The 26,006-nt window shown below is 39.5% G+C and overlaps 1 protein-coding gene across 4 annotated transcripts; it reads left to right on the top strand.

Annotated features, from left to right (window-relative positions):
* Nucleotides 1–4,212: 4,212 nt before the first annotated feature.
* On the top strand, nt 4,213–25,202 carry N6AMT1 (N-6 adenine-specific DNA methyltransferase 1). Of its 4 annotated transcripts, none has more exons than XM_045501564.1 (8): nt 4,213–4,388; nt 6,553–6,639; nt 8,107–8,197; nt 8,553–8,651; nt 12,445–12,528; nt 15,574–15,715; nt 17,006–17,126; nt 24,728–25,202. In XM_045501564.1, the coding sequence occupies exons 1-7, from the start codon at nt 4,255–4,257 to the stop codon at nt 17,122–17,124; spliced, it is 756 nt and encodes a 251-aa protein (XP_045357520.1). In that variant the 5' UTR covers nt 4,213–4,254; the 3' UTR covers nt 17,125–17,126; nt 24,728–25,202. The 4 variants fall into 4 exon arrangements, with proteins under 4 accessions (XP_045357520.1, XP_045357521.1, XP_045357519.1 ...); XM_045501565.1 differs by lacking the exon at nt 24,728–25,202 and adding an exon at nt 24,398–24,416; XM_045501563.1 differs by lacking the exon at nt 24,728–25,202 and having other exon boundaries at nt 17,006–17,354.
* Nucleotides 25,203–26,006: the final 804 nt, after the last annotated feature.

Raw genomic sequence — 26,006 nt, 5'->3', positions numbered from 1 at the left:
CAGTGTCCCATCTATCTTGAAAAGAGAGTACAAGGCATGTGATTGTCAAAGGAAAGCTGGGAGGGATTCCAGAAGAACTCCACGTGTAGAGGCTGTGGACACAAGTTATTGGAAGGAATGCTGGAGTAACTACCAGGGTGGCTGATTTCATCAACCCACAACCAGAGCAGCGACTGGAGCACTGGGTGTGAATGTTGGGCTGGGCCAAGCTCCGGAGGAGGGGAGAGCTCCAGTTTCCAAAGAGAAGCTACCGTATAGCACTATCTGGCAGCTAAACGTGCCCTCTTCTACAATCCCTGTGGCTGGCTGTGGTGCACATACGACCTTCACGCATAGGCTAACCCAATCTCAACTACAAAGATGGGCACGCAACCAGAAAGTAAACATCTAAAGTAAGCAAATACCATGAAAGAGTAACATGCAAGCTAAGGAACAGAGGAAAGGTCACCAGATTAGAATTTATACAGCAAACACATGGAAACTTTGAAAAGAGTATAACTGAAAAACTCATCGGGAGGAGAACCAATGTTGCATTCATAAAACAAAAGATTAATTGTAAGAAATTAGAGGGGTGCCGGGGTGGCTCAGCCGGTTGAGCATCCGATTCTTGATCTTAGCTCAGGTCTTGATCTCAGGGTCATGAGTTCAAGCCGTGTGTTGGGCTCTGCACAGGATGTGAAGCCTACTTAAAACAAAACAAAACAAAACAAAACCCATATTAGAAAAAAAATGCTTACCAAATAAAAATCTCAATAGATAACCAAAAAGCAGAATATATTCAACTGAACAGAGGATATGCTAGTTGGAAGCCTGAATTTCCCTCAAAATGGCAGAATGGTATAATGGGTACTGTGGTGCATTACCCAGATTCCCCCTGGGGGCCAAGGCACCAGTGCTGCCACCTGTTGGCTGCTGGCAGCTCACAGGCAAGTCTCTCTCCAGGAATTGCCCTTGGGAAAGAGAGCTACTTTGCCCAGGGTTATGTCCTTAAGAATTTTGAGTCATTCCCAAAGTCCAGTAAACTTTTCTTTTTTAAAAAAGTGTTTATTTATTTTGAGAGAGAGAGAGAGCATTCACGAACTGGGCAGGGGCAAAAAGAGAGGGAGAGAGAGAATCCCAAGCAGGCTCCAAGCTGTCAGCTCAGAGCCCAATGTGGGGCTCAAATCCATGAACTGTGAGATCATGACCTGAGCTGAAGTCGGACGCTCAACAGACTGAGCGCCCAGGTGCCCCTCAAAATCTTTAAATGTATTGGGATGGGGTAGAGGGCAGACAGGGGGTGATAAATTAGAAAAACCTATGCAAATGACAGCATAGTTACTACTAGGTGTTGCGGGTTAAGTCACATTCCTCAAAAAGATACGCTGAAATCCTAAACTCTCCCCCACCCTGCCCCTATATACATACATGTGTCTTATTTGCAAGTAGCGTCTTGGCAGACGTAATCAAGTTAAAATGAGGTGGGTCCTAAATCCAATGACTGGTGTCTCTTATAAAGAAAGAGGCTTGGAGACAGACAGACATACAATAAAAAAGTCTACTTGAAGACCAGGGCAAAAATGCCTCAAGCCACGAAATGCCAAGGATTACGGCCAACCACCCGAAGATAGAAGAGGCAAGGAAGGATTCTTCCCTAGAGCCTTCATAGGGAGTATGGCCCTCCCGCCACCATGATTTCAGACTTCTGTCCTCCAGAAGTGAGAGAATAAATTTCTGTTGTTTTAAGCCATCCAGTTTGTGGTCATTTGTTATGGCAGACCACAGAGATTCATATACCAGATGATTACTAGCCTTAAGGAAAGCAAAAAGTTGCGCAAGGACAAAAGTAACTGGTGTCATACAGATATCAGTTCCAGGGAGCATTTCTGTTCCAGGGAGCATTTCTACAGACAGAATAATGTAAAAATAAATAAACAAACAAACAAATAAATAAATCATGATATAAACTTATTGGGCAGATAGGGAGAGGGGACCTGGCAATTACACTTGTTTAGTGGAGGCAGGAGAATCAAATGTTTGCCTTCTATCATGCAAACTTTACCTTCTATCATGGGAACTCAACAGATAATGCAAAAATTGAGAAATGAAGTAATATCATAAGCTTGGTATGCAGAGACATGGATAAATAGCCAAAGAAAGAGCTAAAAGTTGAAAATGGTCACCACTGGAGCAAGACACGTGAGAAACTGGATACTGGTGTACGAGAGAGGACTGGTTTTTGTAAGAAATCATGTAGAAGTATTTGGCCTATTAAATTACGCATGTATCAACTTTGATGAAAATAAAAACAAAATTAAGAAGGAAAAATAAGCAAAAATGAACAGACAATTCAGAAAGAAACTCAAATGAACAACATATAGAACACATGCCTAAACTTAATTAGCAATTAGACCATTTCCATTTAAAATAAATAAATAAGTAAGTCTAATAATATTAAATCAAATACTAAATCTGCCACCAACTAAGCACAATTAGTTTGGAGAGAAATCTGGAAACTTGAAAATGTTTAGTAAAATTGACAATGTGTATACAACACGATTGATCCACTCTGGCTTCAATCCTAGGAAACTTTCGTACAGGCCCAGAAAAAAACCATGTTTGAGAAAGTTAATTACAGTGTTGTTTATAATAGTGAAAATCTGGAAAGGATTAAATGTTTACCAATAGATATTTATCCATTCCAGATAGGATATTTATATTTTCATGTAATACTCTCTCTGGCAATTAAAAGGAATAAACTAACTTTATATATATGAAAACATAGAGTGAAAATTTTGAGTGAAAAAAAATGTGAAGAACCGTATGTCCAACCCATTACCAGTGAAACAAATCTGGTAACACACAAACCATATGCTGCTCATGATTATCTGAATGTAAAAGCATAAAAACATTGACTAGAGAGATACTTGCTAAATTCATGAGAGCAGTTAAGTTGGAGGAAGGGTTACAAAATGGAACTGAAGGCGAACATCCACTTCAGCTGTAATATTTTAGTTCTTATATTTAAAAACTCTTTTGGGGTGCCTAGGTGGCTCAGTCAGTTAAGCATCGGACTTCGGCTCAGGTCATGAGCTCACAGTTCCTGAGTTCGAGCCCCACGTCAGGCTCCCTAGTCAGCGTGGAGCCCAATTGGGATTCTGTCTTCTCTCTGCCCATCTCCATATCACACTGTCTCTCAAAAATAAATAAACATTAAAAAAAACCAAAAACAAAAACAGTAACACTCTTAAAAACTGTTTTAAGGATGGGAAATCGGCTCTGCAGATTTTGATTTGCCAGTCTCCATAACCGTGTGAGCTAATTCCCTATAATAAATATTATATTTAACACACATATTAAATAATAACATATAGTATGATATAATATGTACTTAAAAAGGTAAAATAAAAACTTTTAAGGAAACATGAAAAAGTACTATTAATTGTAAATTCCAGGTGGTAGGTACTTAGGGTTTTTAAAAATGTAAACTATATTTTTCTGTATATTTATTACGCAAATTTTAAAAACCAGATGTAAAAATGTTTCATTGGGAAATTTCAAAAATTGACTCAAAAAGAATGTAAATGCCTGAATAGTCTAATAACCTATAGAAGATGATCCAAGACATCAGAGAACCACCCACTAATAAAAACACTAAGCCCAGCCAATTTTATGGATGAGTTCTATCAAATGTTCCAGAAACAATGTCCTAACTCATCCCGTGAGGATAGCATAATCAAAACAGAGCTAGATTATAAGCATTCCAAATTCAGCAGGGTATTAAAAGAAAAATCATCTTGCCTCAGTGAGGTTAAAAAAAAGAGTGCATGTATGATTTAACATCAGGAAGGTCATTTTTATAATATACAACAGTAAAAAAATTAAATGAGAAAAAAAGCTTAAGTGTTCAGTTGATGTAACAACGGTAAAATTTAGTAACCATTATGTCTTTTTTTAATTCTTTGCAAACAAGGAACAGAAGAAAACTTTCAAATGTAGAAAAAAGAAAAACACCCCCTTAGTCAAAAACAATCGAGGATGCCCTGCATCAACTGCTAATCCATAAAATGAAACAAATTTAAATACTCGAAATAAGAAAGCAAATATCAGCAGTTGCAGATTATATAACTGTTCACTTACAAATTCCAAAAGCATTTACAGAGACTGCTAGAAAGAAGCCCGATTTGCCTCTCCGCCTCCGAAGCCCCTCCCCCCACTGCCGAGTTGCGCACGCGCAATTTTGGCGCATGCGCGTGGGACGGAGAGAGAAGCGAGATGGCGGCGCCGGGTCTCCCGACGCCGCTGCACGGACATGTGGGCCGGGGCCCCTTCAGCAATGTGTACGAGCCGGCGGAGGATACGTTCCTGTTGCTGGACGCGCTCGAGGCGGCAGCGGCCGAGCTCATGGGGTGCGAGGAGGGCGAGGGTCCCAGCGGGAGAGGGCTCGGGCATCCTGGAGAGGCGGTAGCGAAGGAGGGCCAAGGAAAGGACCGACGCTGTCTGCCGGGAGAGGAGGCAGTGTCAGCCCACTTGGCGAACACTGAGACCAGAACGCCGTTATTAAGGATTTGCCTGTAGATACATGTAATGAGCGTGCCAGGGATCTGTCTACTTTTGCCATTTGTTTTGGTCTCAGGAGCTCCATAGCTCCCTACCACGCTAGGATGGATCTTTTCCTTCCAACTGTTAGTATGCAGAACACAAAGACCCCGAGCGCAGCGATATATGCACGTCCAAAAACCAACATTGCTTAATATTACATTTTTTAGTAAATGTTAAAAGCCGTGCGGCACTTAATTTACTCAATACACAGAAGCACCCTCGAGCAATGGAAGAGCACAAAAATGAAATGAAGTGAGATACTGGCTTAGGGAAGTATTTTTAAACCCATTGAAGAGCATGCTCTGTAGCAGTTGCGTGTTAGACATGTGTGGCTACCGAACACCTGAAATGTGGCTAGTGTGACTGCAGAACTTAATTTTTCATTTAATTGTTAGAAATGTAAATAGCTACATAGCTAGCAGCCTATAGATTTTTTCCTAGAGCACTTTATAAATATTAAAATTGGCTTGTTGCAGTGCCCCCATAAATTTTAAGTAACATTAAAAAATGAATACCTATATTGTAATTTTTTAAATGAAAGGTATTTGAGTAATTAGATTTATGTAAAGATCAAGACTTGAAATTGGTTTTATCAAGATGAAACAGCTGTTAGGCTTTAAAGGTTTATATTGTGTTTATTTATCTGTCTTAAATCTGGTCAGATATAAAATGTCCCAACTCTTATTAAACTAGCTTTTCATTGTAAACGATGGAACTTTTGGATTTACTGGAATATAGAACGGAAAAGTACTGTTTTTATAACTTGTCTTTTAGTCTCAAGATATCCCAGAAAGATTTACAAGCACAAATTGCATTGCAAAGTATGCTGTGAAAGAAGTTGATTTTGTTATAAAGTGGGATTACTTCTGGTCTTGGAATTCTAATTGTTTATGAAACCATGATAGTTATTTTCAAATAAAAGCCGCCTGGTAAGATTCAACAGACCTTCCCACAGAATAATAAAGGTTTGTCAGATGATGTGGACGGTTCCAAAAGTTAGAAGCAGCTAGCATTTTTTGTTGGATACTTGAGGAGTTAGGTGCTAGAAAGGCTCCCTAAGTCTAATCAAACCCATTTCTGTGATGGATATAATTGGAGCTTTTGATGCATATATAAGATCATAGGGAAATAAATTCAATTGAAGGATAAAATATAACAATTTATTCAAAAGCATTTTAAAGATTATTGTTAATATTCTAAAACCAGATACTCTGATATTTTCCCGGTTCAGCATATAGCTGTGCAAATATGGAATTTAGTAGAAAGGGGGAACTTTTTTTTCCCTAGGATATGCTGATCAATTTATGAATGTTAGGTACTTTTAAATGATAGAGAAAACCTCTTTCATAAATAAATATTGTAATAACACTGACCCTGTCATTTTAGGAAATACTAAACCAGAAGCTCCTTGTGGGAAGGGCTGATGTCTTTCATGTTAATATTTTCAATCCTCAGTTTTATTCCACAGTTTTTATGTAATGTTTTGTAGAAATTAATTGAAAGCCGTCTATATTATGAACTCAAATTACACACCCCAATTTTGAGTTAAATAGTACTAAATATGCAGAAAGCAGTTGTCAGAAATTAGCATGTTTATCTTTTTTTTTTTTTATATTTCCATATATTTGCAGACAACTGATGATGCTGGAGAAATATACATTAAAAGTAGGATGAGAGGGGCGCCTGGGTGGCGCAGTCGGTTAAGCGTCCGACTTCAGCCAGGTCACGAGCTCGCGGTCCGTGAGTTCGAGCCCCGCATCAGGCTCTGGGCTGATGGCTCAGAGCCTGGAGCCTGTTTCCGATTCTGTGTCTCCCTCTCTCTCTGCCCCTCCCCCGTTCATGCTCTGTCTCTGTCTGTCCCAAAAATAAATAAACATTGAAAAAAAAAAAAAAAGTAGGATGAGAGTAATTTCCTGTAATGTGTATTTTAATCTTACTACACTAATATTTATTTTATTTTGCTTTTTTTAGAGTGGAAATATGCCTTGAAGTAGGGTCAGGGTCTGGAGTGGTATCTGCATTCCTAGCCTCTATGATAGGTCCTCAGGCCTTGTACATGTAAGTGTAAGTATATCAAATTTATCCACATCCTCCACTAAGAAATTCACTAGGGGTGTGACTACTTGAATGGAATCATTTTTGTAAATAAATATAATATATATCTGAAAGGGTTTATTTAAGTGTAGTAAGGACTCATTGTAAATTATTCTTCCCTAAAAATTATAACTGCATGTTCAAAACTGTTCCATCATGCTACATAATTATAGAAGCAACAAAACAATTTTAGGTCATTTCTAAATTTGAATTTTTTTTTAGGTAAACAGTCTGATTACCGGAAAAAAAATGAAAGCTACTTAAATTTTTTAAGAAAATTTGAGAGTATGGAAACTATAAAGAAGAAAAAAATTACTTCAAAATTTTATCATGGTCCAAATGTGTTTCCTTCTTTTTTCCTCATTTTCTCTGTTTTTCATTTAATATTGTATCATGAATGTTTTTCAAAAATTCCTTTTAAATTTCATTTTGTGGGGGGTACCTGGGTGACTCAGTTGATTGAACATCCATCTCTTGATTTCAGCTCAGGTCCTGATCTCACGGTCATGGTATCGAGCCCCAAGTCAGGTTAAGCATGGAGCCTGCTTGGGATCCCCTCTCTCCCTCTCTCTCTGCCCCTCTGCTGTCTTCCCTCTCTCTCTCTCTCTCTCTCTCTCTCACGCTCTCTCAAAATAAATAGATAAACTTTTTTTTTTAATCTTAAGAAATATTTCGTTTTTGGTGGCTGCATAGTATTCACTGGATTTGTAATTTATTTTTACATCGTCAATCTCGATGTTTTATTTATTAAAGTTTATTTACTTATTTTGAGAGAGAGAAAGAGCAGGGGAGGGGCAGAGGGAAAGAGAGAGAGAATCTCAAGTAGGATCCACACTACCAGTGCAGAGCCTGACATAGGGCTTGAACTCACGAACTGTGAGATCATGACCTGAACCAGTATCAAAAATCAGACACTTGGGGCGCCTGGGTGGCTCAGTCGGTTGAGCATCCGACTTCAGCTCAGGTCATGATCTCACGGTTCGTGGGTTCGAGCCCCGCGTCAGGCTCTGTGCTGACAGCTCAGAGCCTGGAGCCTGCTTCAGATTCCGTGTCTCCCTCTCTCTGTGCCCCATCCCCGCTCATGCTCTGTCTCTCTCTCCCTCAAGAATAAATAAAACATTAAAAAAAAAAAAAAAAAAGAATCAGACACTTAACCAACTGAGCCACACAGACGCTCCTGGATTCATAACTTAATAAATTCCTTCAGATGTGTATGCATGTATATTTTTCTACTCTTGCACATTTATGTCAATATAACAATCTTTTTCATTAATATGACAAGTCTTTGTTCATTTCATTCACCATTATTAAATCATTTTCATTTTTTTCTAAATTTGCTTTATGTAAAAGCAGTGGAACATTTTTAAATTTTTCAGTAATAGATGTACCTCTGGGATGTAAGATACAGTTTTCTTTCTTTTCTGTTTATAGGTGCACTGATATCAACCCTGAGGCAGCAGCTTGTACTCTGGAGACAGCACACTGTAACAAAGTCCACATTCAGCCAGTGATTACAGACTTGGTAAGCTGTTAATCCTTGTCTAATAATAGTTCATTTCCTTTTCAAATAATGTTAAGATGATTTAGGTCAAAGAAGCTTGAGTCATAATTAACTTCTAATCCACTAAATAGTATACCCCATCATTTTCAAAGTAAATTCTTGATTGATGCAGTCCATCTTGTCCACAGTTCAAAGGGAATTTCTACTGGTTTGTATGGATCAGTCATCTTTTGGATAGAAGTGACAGAGAATCCAGTACAAACTTAAGTAAAAAGAGTGGGTGGCTTCAGGCACAGCTGGCTCCAGGAACTCAAATGATAAGACAGGCATCTTTTTCTTAGCTCTGACCTTCTCTCTCTATTGGTTCTATTTCTAGGTAGTCTTTAATTTCATGGTAACAGGATACTTGTGTGTCTGTATCTTATTCCTCAGCAAACAGCTTCTTCACCACCACCCACCCCCAACCCCCCTCATGGTAAGAAGCTCTTTCTATTCAGTTAGTCTGACAAGAGCCCCAGAATGAGTATTGCTTGGATCAACTTGGGTCATATGCCATCTCTCAATCTCTCACTATGGCCAAGAAGGATTGAAATATGGAGACGACTGGTTTAGGCCCAGTGATTTGCATGGGATCACTGAGGTGGTTTTGCCCTTTAAAATTTTAACTTGTTTCTTTAATGTGTCCATAATTAGTATTAAATATGTTTTTGATATAATAATAAAACTGTAGAGATACAAGAAATTCAGAATATCTTTTTTTTTTTTTTTTTTTTTAATTTTTTTTTTTCAACGTTTATTTATTTTTGGGACAGAGAGAGACAGAGCGTGAACGGGGGAGGGGCAGAGAGAGAGGGAGACACAGAATCGGAAACAGGCTCCAGGCTCTGAGCCATCAGCCCAGAGCCTGACGCGGGGCTCGAACTCATGGACCGCGAGCTCGTGACCTGGCTGAAGTCGGACGCTTAACCGACTGCGCCACCCAGGCGCCCCCAGAATATCTTTTTTTTTAAACAGAGGTAGAAACTGAGGTGAGATTCATTTTTTAAAGTCACATAACTAATAAAGTGATAAATCCAGAATTTTAAAAAAAAGTGTTTTTTTAAATTTTTATTTATTTTTTTTAATTTTTTTTACTGTTTTATTTATTTTTGAGACAGAGAGAGACAGAGCATGAATGGGGGAGGGTCAGAGAGAGAGGGAGACACAGAATCTGAAGCAGGCTCCAGGCTTTGAGCTGTCAGCACGAGCCCAACGTGGGGCTTGAACTCACGGACTGTGAGATCATGACCTGAGCCGAAGTCGGACGCTTAACCGACTGAGCCACCCAGGTGCTCCAAAAGTGTTTTTTTTTAAGCTTTATTTATTTTTGAGAGAGAGAGAGCATGAGTCGGGGAAGAGCAGAGAGAGAGGGAGACACAGAATCCGAAGCAGGCTCCAGGCTCTGGGCCGTCAGCACAGAGGCTGATGCCGGGCTCGAACTCACAGACCGCGAGATCATGACCTGAGCTGAAGTTGGACGCTCAACCGACTGAGCCACCCAGGCACCCCGATAAATCCAGAATTTAAATCCAGATCTTGGGAATCTAAATGTAGGTGTCTCACAACTTTCAGGACATGGCTCGTGGTAGCCCATGCCGGACTCAGCTCTTCATGCTGACGTGTGGCAAAGAAAGAAGAGGTGAGCATGAACATAGGTATTATAATCAATACACAAAACTCTACGTTTGTTTATATTCAGAACACTAGGCATAGATTATCACAATAAAATCATTGTTTTGGGTAACTAAGCTTACCTGTTTACAAAGTAGTACTTTTGCTTTGTTTCTTTTTTTAGTTTTAGAAGAAAGACTTTTTCAAATACATCGTATGCCTTTCCTTACATTCCTAAAACAAACTAAACGTAACTACCTTTTACTGACTCAGGGCCGTTAATATGCACATCATTTATCATCCTGTGCTGTGATAAAGAGGCTTATTCAGGTGTTTCTGCCTTCACGCTGAGGGGCTATAGCCTGCAGAGATTTGAGTTCTTATTTCCTCTCCTCCTCATCTTCTCCTTTTACCTGCTTTATGCTGTCTTATTTTACTGCTACCTGTTAGTGGCATTTCCTCTCTCTCTTCATGTGCTCTGTGCTAGAATACCAAACAAGTGGTTTAGTTAGACTTGTATTTAAACTAAGAGTTCAGGGGCTCCGAACAAGTACCTCTCATGAATAAATAGCACATGTTTTGCTATACGGATTTAAAACTTCTTGTCAGAGGCCTCTTTGCTTACTTCCCAGTTCTTGGATCTGTTCTAATGCTCTGAGACCACACAAAAGCTGAATATGAGTGGGTGAGGGATGCCTGTGATTATTAGACTTTATATCAGTAATTTTCTCATTTAAATCCATTTTCTTTTAAACTACATTATTTTCCATGTTGTTGCCTTTATTTAAATCCATCAGTTTTTTCCTTTATTTAAAATCCAGTATTGCAATGATTATTAGTATATAGTACCTCAGGGCCATTGTAAACAATTGCAAAGCAAATTCTTTTCTAGTTTCCTTACTGAACATTTCTGGAAAATTACCTTCCGGACTTCTTTTTACAATGTGAGAAGCTTAATTTCTTTATGGAATTGAAAATAAAGCTCTCGGCTGTTTCAGCTGTATTTCCTCGCTCTCCAGTGTTGCTCCTAAAGGGAACAGCAGATTAACCTTAGTCATCTTCTACTTGCAGACAAGGATGCATCTTCATTACTTTCCTCAAAAATGGCACTTTTCTCTTTCGAAAAGAATGGAGAAAAAAAGTTACCTTACAACATCTCCTCAAAGACACTGTTCCAGTATTCTCTTTGAACTACACAGTTAACAGGCTTAAAAATGATAAAAGTAGTATTTCTTTTAGAAACAGGGTAAAATGGAAGCTCTAAGGCAGTGTTTCATAATGTATGTAAATAATAGGCCAGTGATGTGCCCAACATTAGAAGGTATGGCTGAGTTTTAAATAACTTTGAATCATATAATGTCAAAGCTGTTTCCTCTTTAATTCTCTTTCAGCCATTGTGATTACATCCAGGAGAAGGTCTCAGTTTGTTGTTGTTATTTAACACCTTTTAAACACTTACAGATGTCTCTCTAATAGAGACAGATGGCTTGGGTCACTCTCAGCCTGGCAACAGTAATGATTAACTATAACTTTTTTTTAATTCTTATCTCATTTATCCTTGTAGTCATTTCTATTTCCAGAAAGTAATAGTGATTTCCCTTTACAGCAAATTTATTTAACAACAAAAAAAAGCCCATTTAAAGAAAAATAGTAAAAAATGGTAAGTGCGTGTGCATAAATGGGGAAATTGCAAGAATGTTAATAAGAGAGCTAACACTTTGGACACTGCCGTGAAGTACCTCAGCTATTCCATCTCAAGAAACAACCTCAGAAGTCATGGGTGAGAGTCTGTACAAAGTGATAATTGAAGGAAATGGCTTTAGAGGTGAGAACCCACCTAGATACCGTGTTTTCACTTTACTGTGCCTGTGAAGGTGCAGGGTGACATGACCAGACACGATTTTTTTAAATACTTACTTAATTCAATCATCAGAGGAGTCAAAGGAAGAAGACTTTAAATCACATCTTACCCTGAAAAATACCCTAAAAAGACATTTTTATTAAAAAAAAAAAAAGACATTTTTATTGTGATTTCACAGAAAATTGGAACCCAGTTTAAAGATTTACAAAATGCCAAACAATTAATGTTTTCAGTGTGTCTTCCACTCTTTTCAGTCCTTTCTTTGGTCTCTAATTTTTCCAGCCAATACATTTATGAGTCATTAAAGAAGTAGAAAGTAAATATATATATATATATATATATATATATATATATATATATATATAATACATTACACCTCGATGATAGAAAATGTTCAAGTTACAGCTATAGCCTTAAAATATGTGCATATCTCTGTAGAACATAGGAGTGCTTGCTTTCTTATTTAATCTTCTAAAAGTGAACCCAGTGTGTAAGCATTAGCTGTTGAAAAACAGAGGCTTTCTTGAACATTTTCTGTTCATTCTGATAAATAGTTTAATTTCATATTTTTAGGTAAATGCATATAATCTTTATATGCATGAATGAAAATGTAAAAATATTTATCTCTATCTCTGTCTACAATTTTGGCCCTCTCACACATTTTTCTCTACATGGGAGGAGAGTATTTTTAAAGATATATTTATTTATCTGTTTTAATTCCGAGTCCAGCTTAAAATTCTGACTATTGAACATTTAGGTCAAAGGCTTGCTACCAAGATTGAAGGAAAAAGTTGATCTTCTGGTGTTTAATCCCCCCTATGTAGTGACTCCACCTGAAGAGGTAAGACATGGAACAAAATTTAATTATTAATGTTTTCAGCTATTTTCTTTATAAAATCAAATGAACTTCATTATGACATTAGTCAACTGCTGATTAACACAGACTGCTCTGATATTACAATTGTCAATAATTGAGTATGTCGGGAGACGTAGGAAAGGAATCTAAAACTAATGAAATATAGTGACCCATATTCATCCTTAAAATTACCATTGAAATCAGGCCGTGTGTTTAAATTTGCTCATGTGTGTCTTTTATCACAAATGGCAAATTTGCAAAAGAGCATTTCTAATCATCCTTAAATTCATATAGTAATTATTTCTGAAAGTCTCAGTTTTCTGTGAGATTCACCTGTGAATCTCCTTTCACAGATGGTGGGGGAGGATTCTTATTTCAGGTAGGGAAAGGAAATCATCTTGGAACAGATGATTTGGAAAATCTTCAATAATGAAGAGGTAAATCAACCATTTCCCAATTTAAAGAGAGAATGGTCAAGGCAGACAAAGTTTAGTAATGGACTAAGGCTAGCTTAACTAAATCATGGTCTACAAATTTCTGGCAAGACTGTGAATGCAGAGGAGATTCTGGAAACATGGGGATGCAAACAGGCTTCCTTTCTTCCACATTTCCATGACTGAGCTACCTACTTGCTTCTCCTGAGCCTTACAGCTGCTGGGACATACAGATAATTGAGTGTAGACAGCACCTTGGGCTATTTTGCAGTCCCAACAGAGAGAGCTAGTGTCATAATTCCCATGAGCTGAGCTATTAGCTGGGGAGCAGAATCACAGTGCAGCACAACGAAGATCTCCTGGAGCCTAAAAACATATTTTACAAAATAAAACCTTACGAAAGGAATTAAAAGAGAATATGGTCTCCGTGAAGACCTGAATTAGTGTTCTGGAAACCAGATGAAAGATTTCAGTGCATAGAGCATGAAGATAAAAAGAAGGAAATCATGAAAGTAAAAGATAAGAGACTTAGAGGTTAGATCCAGGAGATATAAAAATAATAGTTAAGTTTGTGTCTATAAAAAATTTTGGCTATGCTTAATAGTATATCTAGAGACACGAGGTTAGGAACCTCTGGCTTGTACCTGTGAGCTCTGAAGGAACTGGAGCAGGTCTGGCACGTCTCAGGTAGCAGGCAAACAGCAGACCACCAAACATGACTCCTCCTTGTAAAGGTGGAAACCCTCCCTTTGTGGCCTTAGGAATGTGCCTGGTGCCAGGAGACATTCCTGTAGGAGCATTTCTAATGCAAGCAGATACACCTGGCTGAGCATCCCTGGGGAGGCGTATGAACAGGGTCTAGCACAGAGAGATCCTGGTCCATTCTGGAAGAGAATGACAGGAGACAGGCTTGGCACAACCTGTCATTCACCATGCACTCTGTCCACAGACCACTTTATCTGATAAAACATCCAGGGAATGGGCTCCACCAAAATAAGGGGGTAAACCAAGGAAGAGGAAGACACGAGCCCCAGAAAAAGAGGTGATTCTAGGAATGCCAGGAAGGGGACATCTCCAGGAGGAAGGAACTGATAAATTTCCCAATATGATTAACTTTGTGGAAATTGTATTGAGAAGTGTATGGTAGATATGGGAATAATTTAAATTAGATGCAAAAAAAAGTAAGTAAATGAACACTTTGGCTGCCCATCAATAGCTACATTAAGATATGGTAACTTTTCCATTATAAAATCGTAGACAGCCTTTAAAAGAGTAAATTAGAACCATACCTGATCACATGAAGAGCTCTCCATAAAGTGTTGATGATTGACAAAAGCAAGATATGGTGCAAGAATGTAGAACATAATCCTGTCTTTGTAAAACATGGACAAAAAGGAAAAACGTGTGTGTATAAGATGAGGGAGGAACAGACCAGCAAAACAGTAAAAGGGGAAAGTGCAGTTCTTTCTAAGGCAGGTATATGAACATATTTCCCTTATTTACAAAATAATATATGTATATACTTACAGGCATAAAGAAATTTATTTTAATGGAGAAACATGCCATCTTATATGAATAAAAGCAACAGGCATGATTTATACAATTAATTTAAACTATAGATATGGAAAGAAAATAATTGTTAGGGTTAAAATATTTTTTGAATTCTTTAGTTTTGAAACAATATACAATAAGAATCTAAAGATTTTTAATACTGTATGAACTCTCACGGGTTTTGCTTCTACAGGAGAATTAGATTGTTACAGGAAGAAAATGCTTTGGTGAGCCTTTATATATTAAATGGATTCCTTAAAAAAGGTCTATACGATTCATACTTTAATCTAGAAAAGAGCCAGATGCAGTGGGGCATTTTGAAACTAACTTCCTGCAAAGTAGATATTTTATAATACAGGATCTCTCTTTTAGTTTCTTCCTGATTGTTCTATATTAAGTATAAGAATTACCTGGGGCGCCTGGGTGGCGCAGTCGGTTAAGCGTCTGACTTCAGCCAGGTCACGATCTCGCGGTCCGTGAGTTCGAGCCCCGCGTCAGGCTCTGGGCTGATGGCTCAGAGCCTGGAGCCTGTTTCTGATTCTGTGTCTCCCTCTCTCTCTGCCCCTCCCCCGTTCATGCTCTGTCTCTCTCTGTCCCAAAAATAAATAAACATTGAAAAAAAAAAAAAATTAAAAAAAAAAAAAAAAGAATTACCTATGTCTATCAACATAAGCATTGCAGAAATAGTAACAGCTATTACTAAGCACTTGATATGTACAGGGCCCTGTTTTCAAACTTTAAATATATTTCTTCAGTTATTCCTAAAAATTGAAAAAAATAATTTTTATAATTTTACTGTTGAAACTATTGTTTTCCTGGTTTTATAGATAAGGGAGGAAACTCATAAAAATTACAAATTTACATAAGATCACATGGCTAGGAAATGGTGGGGCTCAGATTCAACTTTACTGCCTCCTGGAGAGCAGTAAAATACAAAGTGTATACAGTACTTGTTTGGTAAATGTTACTTGTCAAAAAGATTCTGTTTGTGATTCTAAATGATTCTAAATGAATAGATACAAAAGTCTTTTTTAAATGCTCACAGGTGGGAAGTCACGGAGTAGAGGCTGCTTGGGCCGGTGGCAGAAATGGTCGAGAAGTCATGGACAGGTTCTTCCCACTGGCTGCAGATCTTCTGTCACCAAGAGGATTATTCTATTTAGTTACCATTAAAGAAAATAATCCAGGTAATACAGACCACTTTATCTTTTAACCACTGACTTTGCTGAAATCGTAATTTAATCATGTTAAAGAGTATAATTTATAAAGTAACCTGAAATATTGTCAATATCATCACTGACAACAGCTCATACAAACATAACATTCATCTTGAAAGAAGAGAGAGATTTTTAAGACACAGTTTTTCTTGGTTTTAGAAAGTACTGTTGTTTTTTTTTTAAGGGGGGGGGGGGAGGCGCCATTTTTCCCCCAATTAATAAATTAATATTCAGACACAAAATCTGTAATTTCTTCTTTTAACACCTCATCCTGAATATTTTGAATTTTGTCTCCCCCTTGTAATCTTCATGCCCTTGACAAGTTGTGCTACGTAATGTTCAGTTCAGGTGAAGTTCCATCATGAAAGCTATCTCATGGTATGGATGTTGAGATCTTGGTTAGCTTACTATGTAACTAAACTGACCTGAGTCCTTCTTCTCTTTCTGTACACAAGTTTGATTTTTATCTTTACCTTATGTTCTCAGCCCCTTAAATCACATCATGATGACTAAGTTTTGTTTCAGTTTGTTTGTAGCTCCATTTTCTTAACTCAGTCTTTAGTATTATTTATTTACAAAAGGGAAGATGTTGCTTTTTTCAATGTGCCCAAAGAGATAAGCTACTTCCTTCCACTGTGTACTGTCACTATACATTTGCCCACCTTCACTGACTTTTTTCATCCCAGAGGAAGCGTGTGAGGCCAAGATTGGAGCCAAGCAGCTGAACAAATCACTTGCTGTAATGACAAGTGTAGTGCATGTTTTTGTTGAGTTCGGAGTAGCTTCCACGGCAGGGCAGGGCCTTTCAGTCTGATTGAGACTCTCAGCGACACCTTGAAAATACAGAGTGCTCCCATCTGACTCAAGTCCATTTTAATAGAAATTTACTTTGGGGCGCCTGGGTGGCGCAGTCGGTTAAGCGTCCGACTTCAGCCAGGTCACGATCTCGCGGTCCGTGAGTTTGAGCCCCGCGTCGGGCTCTGGGCTGATGGCTCAGAGCCTGGAGCCTGTTTCCGATTCTGTGTCTCCCTCTCTCTCAGCCCCTCCCCCATTCGTGCTCTGTCTCTCTCTGTCCCAAAAATAAATAAATGTTGGAAAAAAAAAAAAAAAAGAAACTTACTTGGAATACATTGTTTTCGCGGATGAGTAGAACTTGTGAATCGTCTGTCTTTATCATCTTATTAAACTGTTTAGTGATCATACCGTCTTCACCAGATGGTTTTAATTGGATTTTACCTTTTGTTTTAATTTTCATTTTAGAAGAAATTTTGAAAACAATGACAACAAAGGGTCTACAAGGTACTGTGGCACTTTCCAGGCAAGCAGGCCGAGAAGCCCTCTCAGTCCTGAAGTTCACCAAGTGCCATGTGTTGTGCTGAATGTGCGTATATTGATAATATAGATGATGTTGAATGTATGTATGAATATATGGAGAGAGAAGCGGAATATATTCAGCATGTTGTGAAACTGAAGTCATTTCTTGGTTAACAAGTATAGAATTGTCAGGTTATATAGAAGAAGGTAGAAGGATATAGCATTCCCTTTTACCCAGGAATCAAGTTTATGGAAATTTTTGCATAAGTGCAAGTAAATGCATATCCGAGATATATTATGTGTATTTTACATATAAAACCTGAACGTGAGTCACCCATCCAGCCACTAAACATGAGTTAGGTTTGTGTGCACTGAACCTGAAGGGGTTCATAATGTACCATCAAGTGAAAAAGAGCAAATTACAAAACAGTATTATCCTGTATGTATAATTTTAAAAAACCAACAGAGAGGGCATGTCTATATGTCTATATAAGTAAGTCTCATGGGGAGCCTGGGTGGCTCAGCTGGTTGAGAGTCTGGTTCTTGATTTTGGGTCAGGTCATGATTCCAGCATCGTGGGGTTGAGCCCCATGTTGAGTTCTGTGCTGAGCCTGGAGCCTGCTTGAGATTCTCTTGCCTCCCTCTACCCTTCCCCCCTGCTCACATGCTCTTTAAAAAAAAAAGTCTCAGAAGGGAAATGGCAGGAAGGAACAGAGGGACTTTCACTCTTTTATGGGTTATTTGCACAACCCCAGTTACTTGTATAATTAAGAAGGTTTTCATTATTAAAAATTTTTTTAATTTACTTTCACTTGCTCATTGTCTCCATTCTATTTCTATGATTTAGAATGCCTCCAGCCTCCATGTTTCTCACTGGTCAGATTTTTCCTACCTTTTATGCTTTTGTCATATACTTCTATCTTCTTCTTGCATATATCTTGCAAACTGCTATACATTTTTTCTTAGATCAAGGAGAGTTGTATATAAACAAACTCACAACTCTTAGGTTAATCACACTTTTAAAAGCTGACAAAGGGGTGCCTGGGTGGCTCAGCCGGATAAGCGCCCGACTTTGGCTCAGGTCATGATATCACGGCCCATGTGTCCAAGCCCCACGTCGGGCTCTGTGCTGACAGCTCAAAGCCTGGAGCCTGCTTCAGATTCTGTCTCTCTCTCTCTCTCTCTCTCTCTCTCTCTGCCCCTCCCCTGCTCAGGCTCTGCCTCTCAAAAATAAATAAAAACATGAAAACAAAATTTAAAAACTGACATGCATCTTTTAGGAAATGTCAAATTACCTTTACTAAGTTTAGGAACCTCTTCTTCCATAACTTCTATACCATTTAAAATAATATTTATCAAAACCAAAGAACAGGACTATAGGATCTGAGTGAGCAGAATCTAGAATTAATTTTTAATTTGGCTACGTTTAGCGTCACTTGGAGAAGCTTTTTAAGATTATAAATTCTGAACCCCACCACAGACCCATGGAACCCTCTGCTGAGCAGACCCAAAACCTGTACCGTTTAAAATGTGCTTCCCCCTGTTACTTAAGGTAGCCCACCAAATTTTAGAACTACTGTTTTAAATAGCATTCTTATTTAATCCTTAGGACAATCCACAGAAGGAGTGAAATTACCTTTGATGTTCAGAAAGATTAAATAACTTGTTCAAAGAAGCTCAGTAGTGAAGGGTCAGGCCAGTATGGCAGCACTTAGACACAGGTCAGATTCCTAGATGCTTTCTTTCCATTTGCTTGTGCTGAAAGCAGCAAAGATGCCAAAATTAGTATTTACTGAAATCTAATATCTGAAAATCTATTCTCCTTCCCAGAAATAGTGCCATCTGAAATCTTACAGCCAATCTCTTGTATCCCAGGGGAAAAAAAAAAGGTTATGAAAAGCTTAGAACTTTATTGTGAGCTTGGGGAGTGGGGTCTTGAATATTTTCAGATAATGTTTGAAACACTTTAAAATTAGCATAGAGGACTTCTGTCAGCTTAAATTAGAAATATAGAAATAACTTCAAAAACTCCAAAACCTCACTTGTATAGTTGTTATGGAGTAAATTGTGTCTCCCCAAAATTCATATGTTGACATTCTAGGCTCCAGTACTTCAGAATGTGACTGTGTTTGGAGACGGGGCCTTAAAGAGGTGATTACGGTTGAATGAGGCTGTTAGGATGGGCCCTGATCCAGTCTGGCTGGGGTTCCTACAAGAAGAGGAAATCCGGACATGGAGACACCAGGGCTGAGGGTGGGGGCCAGTAGGGACATGGAGACACCGGGGTGGGCGGTGGTTGGTGCTTGGACACAGAACAAAACCCTACAAGATGCAGTGAGAAGGTAGCTGCAAGCCGAGGAAAAAGACTGCGGAAGAAACCCAACCTGCCAGTGCTTTGCTCTGGGACTTCCAGGCTCCAGAACTGTGAGAAAATACATTTCTCCTAGGGTCATGGTGACTAGGAGACTAATACAATAATTAAAGACAGGGAAATACCTGAATTTCTACAAACAAGAGAAAGCAATACTAGTGTGAAAAGTGGATGCTACGTCCTGGTGGTCAGTAAGAACCATGGCCCTGAGCCTTCAGGAGGAGAGTTGCAAATCCAGCTCTTTTTGTGTTAAAAAGAGCTGTTAAATACAGGAAAAAAGAGGACCTGTAAAACCACATCATCTGGCCCAAGGGAAGCAACAAAAAAAACTTAGTACCTTGAATGAAAAGAAAAACAGTAATAATCTATGAGAAATCAGACCCTGGGTCTGTGCTACCCTCTGCTGTAGGATTTAATTCATATCTATATGAGGCAGCAACATTAACGTGAAAAAACTAACATTAAAATGATCTAAACTGTTGATCATGGAGAAGCTACAATCAATGAGAACAGAAGGAAAAATTAACAGAATTGGACACCTAAGGAATATAAACAGTGGAATTGTTACGTTCTGATTGTGGAATGTTTGACGTGTTTAAAGAGTTAACATAATCAAAGAAAAGCTCACAAGAAGATACTGTTTGGAAAGAACAAATTGAAGTCAACTTTTAAAAATGAGAAATAGAGACATGGAAGTGCATTAGCGTTAATTTATACTCACCCAAAATACACAGTGTATTTTAAAACTGTTAATATTCCATTCCAAAATTTAGTCGTAGTTCTTTTTTTTTTTTTCTTTTTCCCTCATACTTTCCCTCATTCCTTTTTCTGGGGAGAAAAAGGAATACAAATTGAGACAGGACTGAAAAAAGAGAAAAATTAGGACAGGACTGAAATGACTCAGGAACAGATGAAGAGAAATATAGCCATGTTAGGAACCCTTATGAATAAATGTAAATCATCCTATGTGTAGTTGATTCATACATGCACTAAAATTACTTTACATATAAAATAACACAATACATACCAATGTCTATATCCATCTGTTTTCATTTTTCTTTTTATGTAAACTTTGTATTGAGGTGGGACATACCTTATAGACTGTATATGTTGTGTCTAGTTCGATGGATTTTTATAAAGTCAACATCCATTTATACTACACCCAAATCAAGAAACAGAACATTACCAGCATTCCAGAAGCTACACCAGATTTCATTCCCAGTCATGAATGGGAGATTTCCCCAAGGGAAACCATTGTCTGGCTTTTTGTGTTAGTTTATTTCTGCATAGCTGACGACTGTAACTTTACTGGTGTTGGTGTCAAACAACACAAATGTATTGTCTCCCAGTATCTTTGCGTCAGGGCCGTGGGTATAGTGAGCTGGATTCACTGCTTAGAATCTCTCCAGGCTGTAGTAAAGGTGTTGGTCCTGGCTATGATCTCATCCAGGGCTCAAGGTCCTTTTTCAGGTGGTTATAGGACTAAAGCTGCTGTTTTCTGGCTGTCAGCTAGGGACAATTCTCACCTACAGGCTTCTCTCAGATCTTTGTACCATAATCACCTCCACAGTTCACAAAATAGCTACTTTTTTATGGCCAGCAGAATTTCTCTACCTTCAAAACTACATGAGGGCCTAGAGGCCCTTTTAAAGGGCTCACCTGGATAGGACAAGTTCACCCAATATAATCTTCCTTTTATGTTTTTAAAATTTTTTTATGTTTACTTAATTTTGAGAAAGAGCATGGGGGGCAGTGGGTGGGTGCAGAGAGGGAGGCACAGAATCCAAAACAGGCTCCAGGCTCTGAGCTATCAGCACAGAGCCCAATGCGGAGCTCAAACTTATGAACTGTGAGATCACGATCTGAGCTGGAGTCGGACATTCAACTGACTGAGCCACCCAGGCACCCCCCTTTTATTTTTTTTTTATGTTTATTTTTAAGAGAGCAAGAGACAGAGCATGAGTGGAGGAAGGGCAGGGAGATAGGGAGACAGAGAATCTGAAGCAGGCTCCAGGCTCTGAGCTGTCAGCACAGAGCTGCACGCGGGGCTTAAACCCACGAACCGCAAGATCATGACCTGAGCTGAAGTCAGGTGCTTAACCGACTGTGCCACCCAGGCACTCCAATGTTCCTTTTAATTAATTAATTCAGACTCCACTGTTGAGTGACCTTAATTACAACTGCAAAATTTTTTTGCCATTGCCATTTAATGTAACGTAATGACGGGAGAAATCAAGTATCCGCAAGTCCTACCCACAGTCAGAGTGTGGGGATAACAGTGCATGTACAGCAGTGGGAGTGAACCTTGCAGGCCATCTTAGAATTCTGTTACGTTCCTTATACTGTAGATTAGGTCTTCCTCCTTTGAACCTATGTCCATGAGTCATGAATTCTTTCACTCAGTAGTGTTTTTATGAGATTCTTCTATGCAGTTGTCTATGGCAATGATTTGTTCATTTTCATTTTTTGTATATTCATCCTTATTATTTCTATCATATGACTATATCAAAATTTATATATTCTACTGTTGAACATTTGGATTCCTTCTACTTTTTTTCTGTTGTGACCACATTTATATCTTCCAGTGCACATGCGTTTGCATTTTCTGATAAATATATACCAACAAGTTTATCTTATCTTAAATAAGAACAGTTTTTCCAGAAGTTATTTTCTAAAAATGAGAAGCAGAATTCCTAAAATCAAAACCCACCATGGACAGGATAAATAGCTAAAAATAGAATTAGTGAACTGGAGAAAAATTCATATAGTGCCACCCACAGAGACCAAAGGAAAATATGAAGGAGCAATAATGATTATGAAGGATAGAATGAAAAGGTCTGGCAAAACAAGAGTCCCGAAAAGTATGTAAGAAAGGCAATATTTGGAAAGATCATGGGTAATATTTTTCCAGAATTGACTTTTAAAAAAGAAGATAGATTCTAGAAGCACAAACAAAAAGAAAATATGCTAGACATATAGCAGTGACATTTCAAAACATCAAAGGCAAAGAGCTCTTAAAAGGTAATCAAGGAGGGATGGATGCCTGGATAGCTCAGTTGGTAAAGTGTCCGATTTCGGCTTAGGTCATAATCTCGTGGTTCATGAGTTCGAGCCCTGCGTTGGGCTCTGTGCTGACAGCTCAGAGCCTGGAGACTGCTTCAGATTCTGTGTCTCCATCTCTCCCTGCCCCTCCCCTGCTTGCATGCTGTTTCTCTCTCTCTGTTTCTCTCTCTCTCTCTCAAAAATAAAAAATTAACATTAAAAAAAAAAAGGCTTTAATCAAAGGGAAGGTATAACTCACTCTCCAGCAGGGGCTGGCAAACGTTTTCATCACTAAGATATTAGAACACAGCCATGCCAGTTCACTTATGTGTTGGGTGGGGCTGCTTTGGCCTCTAGTGACAGAACTGAGTAGTTACAGCTTAGACCCCAGAAACCATATGGCCCACAAACCACAAAGTATTTACTATTTGTCCCTTTAATATGTTTGCCAACACTGCTACAAAGAAACTATAAAGTAACAACAGATCTCTTGAACATCCTCACAACAAATGAAAGCCGGAGGCTAGTGGGATAACATCCTCAAAGTGTTGGGACTAACAGTCTATCTATTTTGTTCCAACAAAACTTGCATAAATGAAGATTTAGTTTTGTTGTTGCTGTTTTTTTGTTTTGTTTTTAGAGAGAGTACACACAAGCGGGGGAGAGAGACTGAAGGAGAGAGAGAATCTCAAGCAGGCTGGTGCTGTCATCACAAAACCCAATGGGGGGTTGGGGGGAGGGGGGCTGGATCCCACGACTCTGGGGTCATGACCTGAACCAGAACTAAGAGTCAGACACTTAACTGACTGAGCCACCCAAGTGCCCCACAAATGAATGGTTTTTAAAAGTAATATTTAGAGTAAAAATGACAGTTTACCAACAAGAGATCTACAATAAAGAAACTTTTAAAAGACGTATATCAGGAGAAAGGAAAAACATCCCAAAAGTCTCAAATGGAAGAATTACTGATGACAAATAAAATGGAAAATATGTATATAAATGCAAACAAACATTATATAAAATACTAATAATTATAGTGTGGTTTCTGTGGTTTGAAAATAATAACTAAAATACTGAAAACAGTTGCATATAAATTAACTAGGGCATTTGTTAAGGGTGAAAGTATTCTAAGTCCTCTTTGTATTATTGTTCAGGAGGTAAAGATATGACTTAATTTTGATATGCATGTGTGGTAGGCTGAATAATAGCCCCCAAGATATCCATGTTCTAATCCCTAGAGCCCTGTGAATGTTACCTTATATGGCAAAAGGAACTTCACAGATATGATTAAGGATTTTGAGATGGGGAGATTACCCTAGATTATCCAGATGGGCCCTGAGTAGAATCACAAGTGTCTTATAAAAGACAGGAAGAGGGAGGTTTTAAATCAAAAGAGGAGAGGGTATTATGATCATGCTGCTGACTTTGAAGAAGGAGCAAGGGACCACAAGCCAAGGAATGCAAGGAATGAGCTCTAGAAGCTAAAAAAGGCAAGGAAATGATTCTCCCCTAGAGCCTCCCAACGGAGTCAGGCCCTGCTGACATCTTGGTCTTGGACCGGAGAAACCCATTTCAGACTTCTGGCCTCCAGAACTGTGAGAGAGTAAATATCTGTTGTTCTAAATCACTGAAGTTGTGGTAATTTGTTCCAGTAACCCTAGGAAACCAATACAGTATGGTCAGAGTTCAAGGGCAACTATGAAAATAGTAGAAACAGGAGAGGTAAGCAGCAAATTAGAAAGCGAAAAGCCTAATTAAAACAAATTAGAAAAGGGGGCAAATCCAAAGGTAAAGTGATAGGGGGCGCCTGGCTGGCTCAGGCAGTACAGCATGCAACTCTTGATCTCAGGGTTGTGAGTTCGAGCCCCATCTTGGGTGCAGAGATTACTTGAAAATAAAATCTTTAAAGAAAAAAAAAAAGATAGGGGCGCCTGGGTGGCGCAGTCGGTTAAGCGTCCGACTTCGGCCAGGTCACGATCTCGCGGTCCGTGAGTTCGAGCCCCGCGTCGGGCTCTGGGCTGATGGCTCGGAGCCTGGAGCCTGTTTCCGATTCTGTGTCTTCCTCTCTCTCTGCCCCTCCCCCGTTCATGCTCTGTCTCTCTCTGTCCCAAAAATAAATAAACGTTGAAAAAAAAATTTTTTTTTAAAAAAAGATAAAGTGATATAATTTAGAATACCTCCATTATCCAAATAATGTAAGTAAGCTATGTAAATAGATATTATGATTGATTTTTTTTTTTTAATTTCAATTATAGTGATGATAAAAGACTTGAAGTGTAAGTACATTTTAAGACTGGAACTAGAGGGATGGAGGAAGATACATCAGACAAACCCACAAGGTGAGATAGCTACATTAATAGTTGACTGTACTGGGTTGAATAGTTCTCACCACCCCCCACCCCCGCCCCGCTCCCAATTCATGTCCAACCAGAACCTATCAGTGCGATCTTATTTGGAAAGAGGGACTCTGCAGATGTAATCCAGTTAAGAGGACATTAAGGTAAGGAGGGGCCAACATGGTGGAGAAGTAGGGGGAATCCATGCTTCCTATGTTCTCAAACAAAGAAGTGTAGAAGCCAAAGGACTCTGAACACCAGAGTCTGGGAGGAAAAGAGACTGAATCTACTAGGAAGAAAATGGGGAAGCTGGAAAAAAGTTTAGGTGGGTAACTGCGAACTGGGGGAGATAAAAAAGGCTGCGTGGGCATGGAGCGGAGGGACCCCCCTTTGCAGAGAGACAAAGGGAAGAAGAGAAAGGGAAGAAGAGTGGCTGGGAAAGTGCAGGACCCTATCTGGCCAGGAGAGAGACCTCGGACTGAGGCTGAGAGGGATCCCATCTCTAACTGGGGGGCTTTCTTCGGACCGGAGCCGGCTCCCTGTTCGCGCCCCTGGGGAGGAGGGGAGCTGGGCCTGGGTGCGGTGGTAGGTCAGGGGCTCAGTCCGCAGCTGGAGAAAGCGGTTCCCTCCCTGGAGGGCTGCATAGCACAGAACTGCCTGCGTCTGCCACCCTGGAGGCTTGCGGGGGCAGCGGCTCTGAGTCCGCAGTAGGAGAAATCGGTCCTCCCAGAAGTGTGGCGGCACAGACAAAGCCAGCCGGGGCCACACATCGTGCACTTTCCCAGCGTCAGAGCGCACTGAGCGGGACTTTGAATCCTAGCCAAGTGCGGGGTCAGGGGAGTTGGCCAAGCGAGAAGGACCGACCCGTCTGCGCCCGCCGCACAGTGAGGACGACTCAAACGGAGTCCACCGGGTGGGCTCCACGGAGAAGAGACTGGGGATCACCGTTCCATTCCCCACCCCCACCCCCCACCACGACCAAGGCGGGGCCTCAGGGATCACTCCCGGACCCACAGTAGAGGTGGGTTCAGAATACGCCAAACCACGCCCCCTTGCACTGGGTAACTGCTTACCCACCCGAGGGGCACCGACACTGCAGACACCTCCTCCCGACCAGACCAGCGACGCAGCATTGCCTGGATTAACTGCAGGTCAATTCTGGATGTACAGCTATATTCTCCCCCACCCACCCGCCCAT

The sequence above is a fragment of the Leopardus geoffroyi genome, chromosome C2, assembly GCF_018350155.1.
Source record: "Leopardus geoffroyi isolate Oge1 chromosome C2, O.geoffroyi_Oge1_pat1.0, whole genome shotgun sequence".
In the NCBI taxonomy this organism is placed as follows: domain Eukaryota; kingdom Metazoa; phylum Chordata; class Mammalia; order Carnivora; family Felidae; genus Leopardus; species Leopardus geoffroyi.
This window is presented reverse-complemented; position numbering and strand designations above follow the sequence as displayed.

Bases quoted from the DNA above. Each gene is read 5' to 3' on its own strand.
- N6AMT1 (XM_045501564.1), top strand. From the start codon at position 4,255: ATGGCGGCGCCGGGTCTCCCGACGCCGCTGCACGGACATGTGGGCCGG. The intron at 8,198-8,552 runs GTAAGCTGTTAA...TTCTATTTCTAG, and splicing joins AGCCAGTGATTACAGACTTG to GTAGTCTTTAATTTCATGGT. The intron at 12,529-15,573 runs GTAAGACATGGA...AAATGCTCACAG, and splicing joins TAGTGACTCCACCTGAAGAG to GTGGGAAGTCACGGAGTAGA.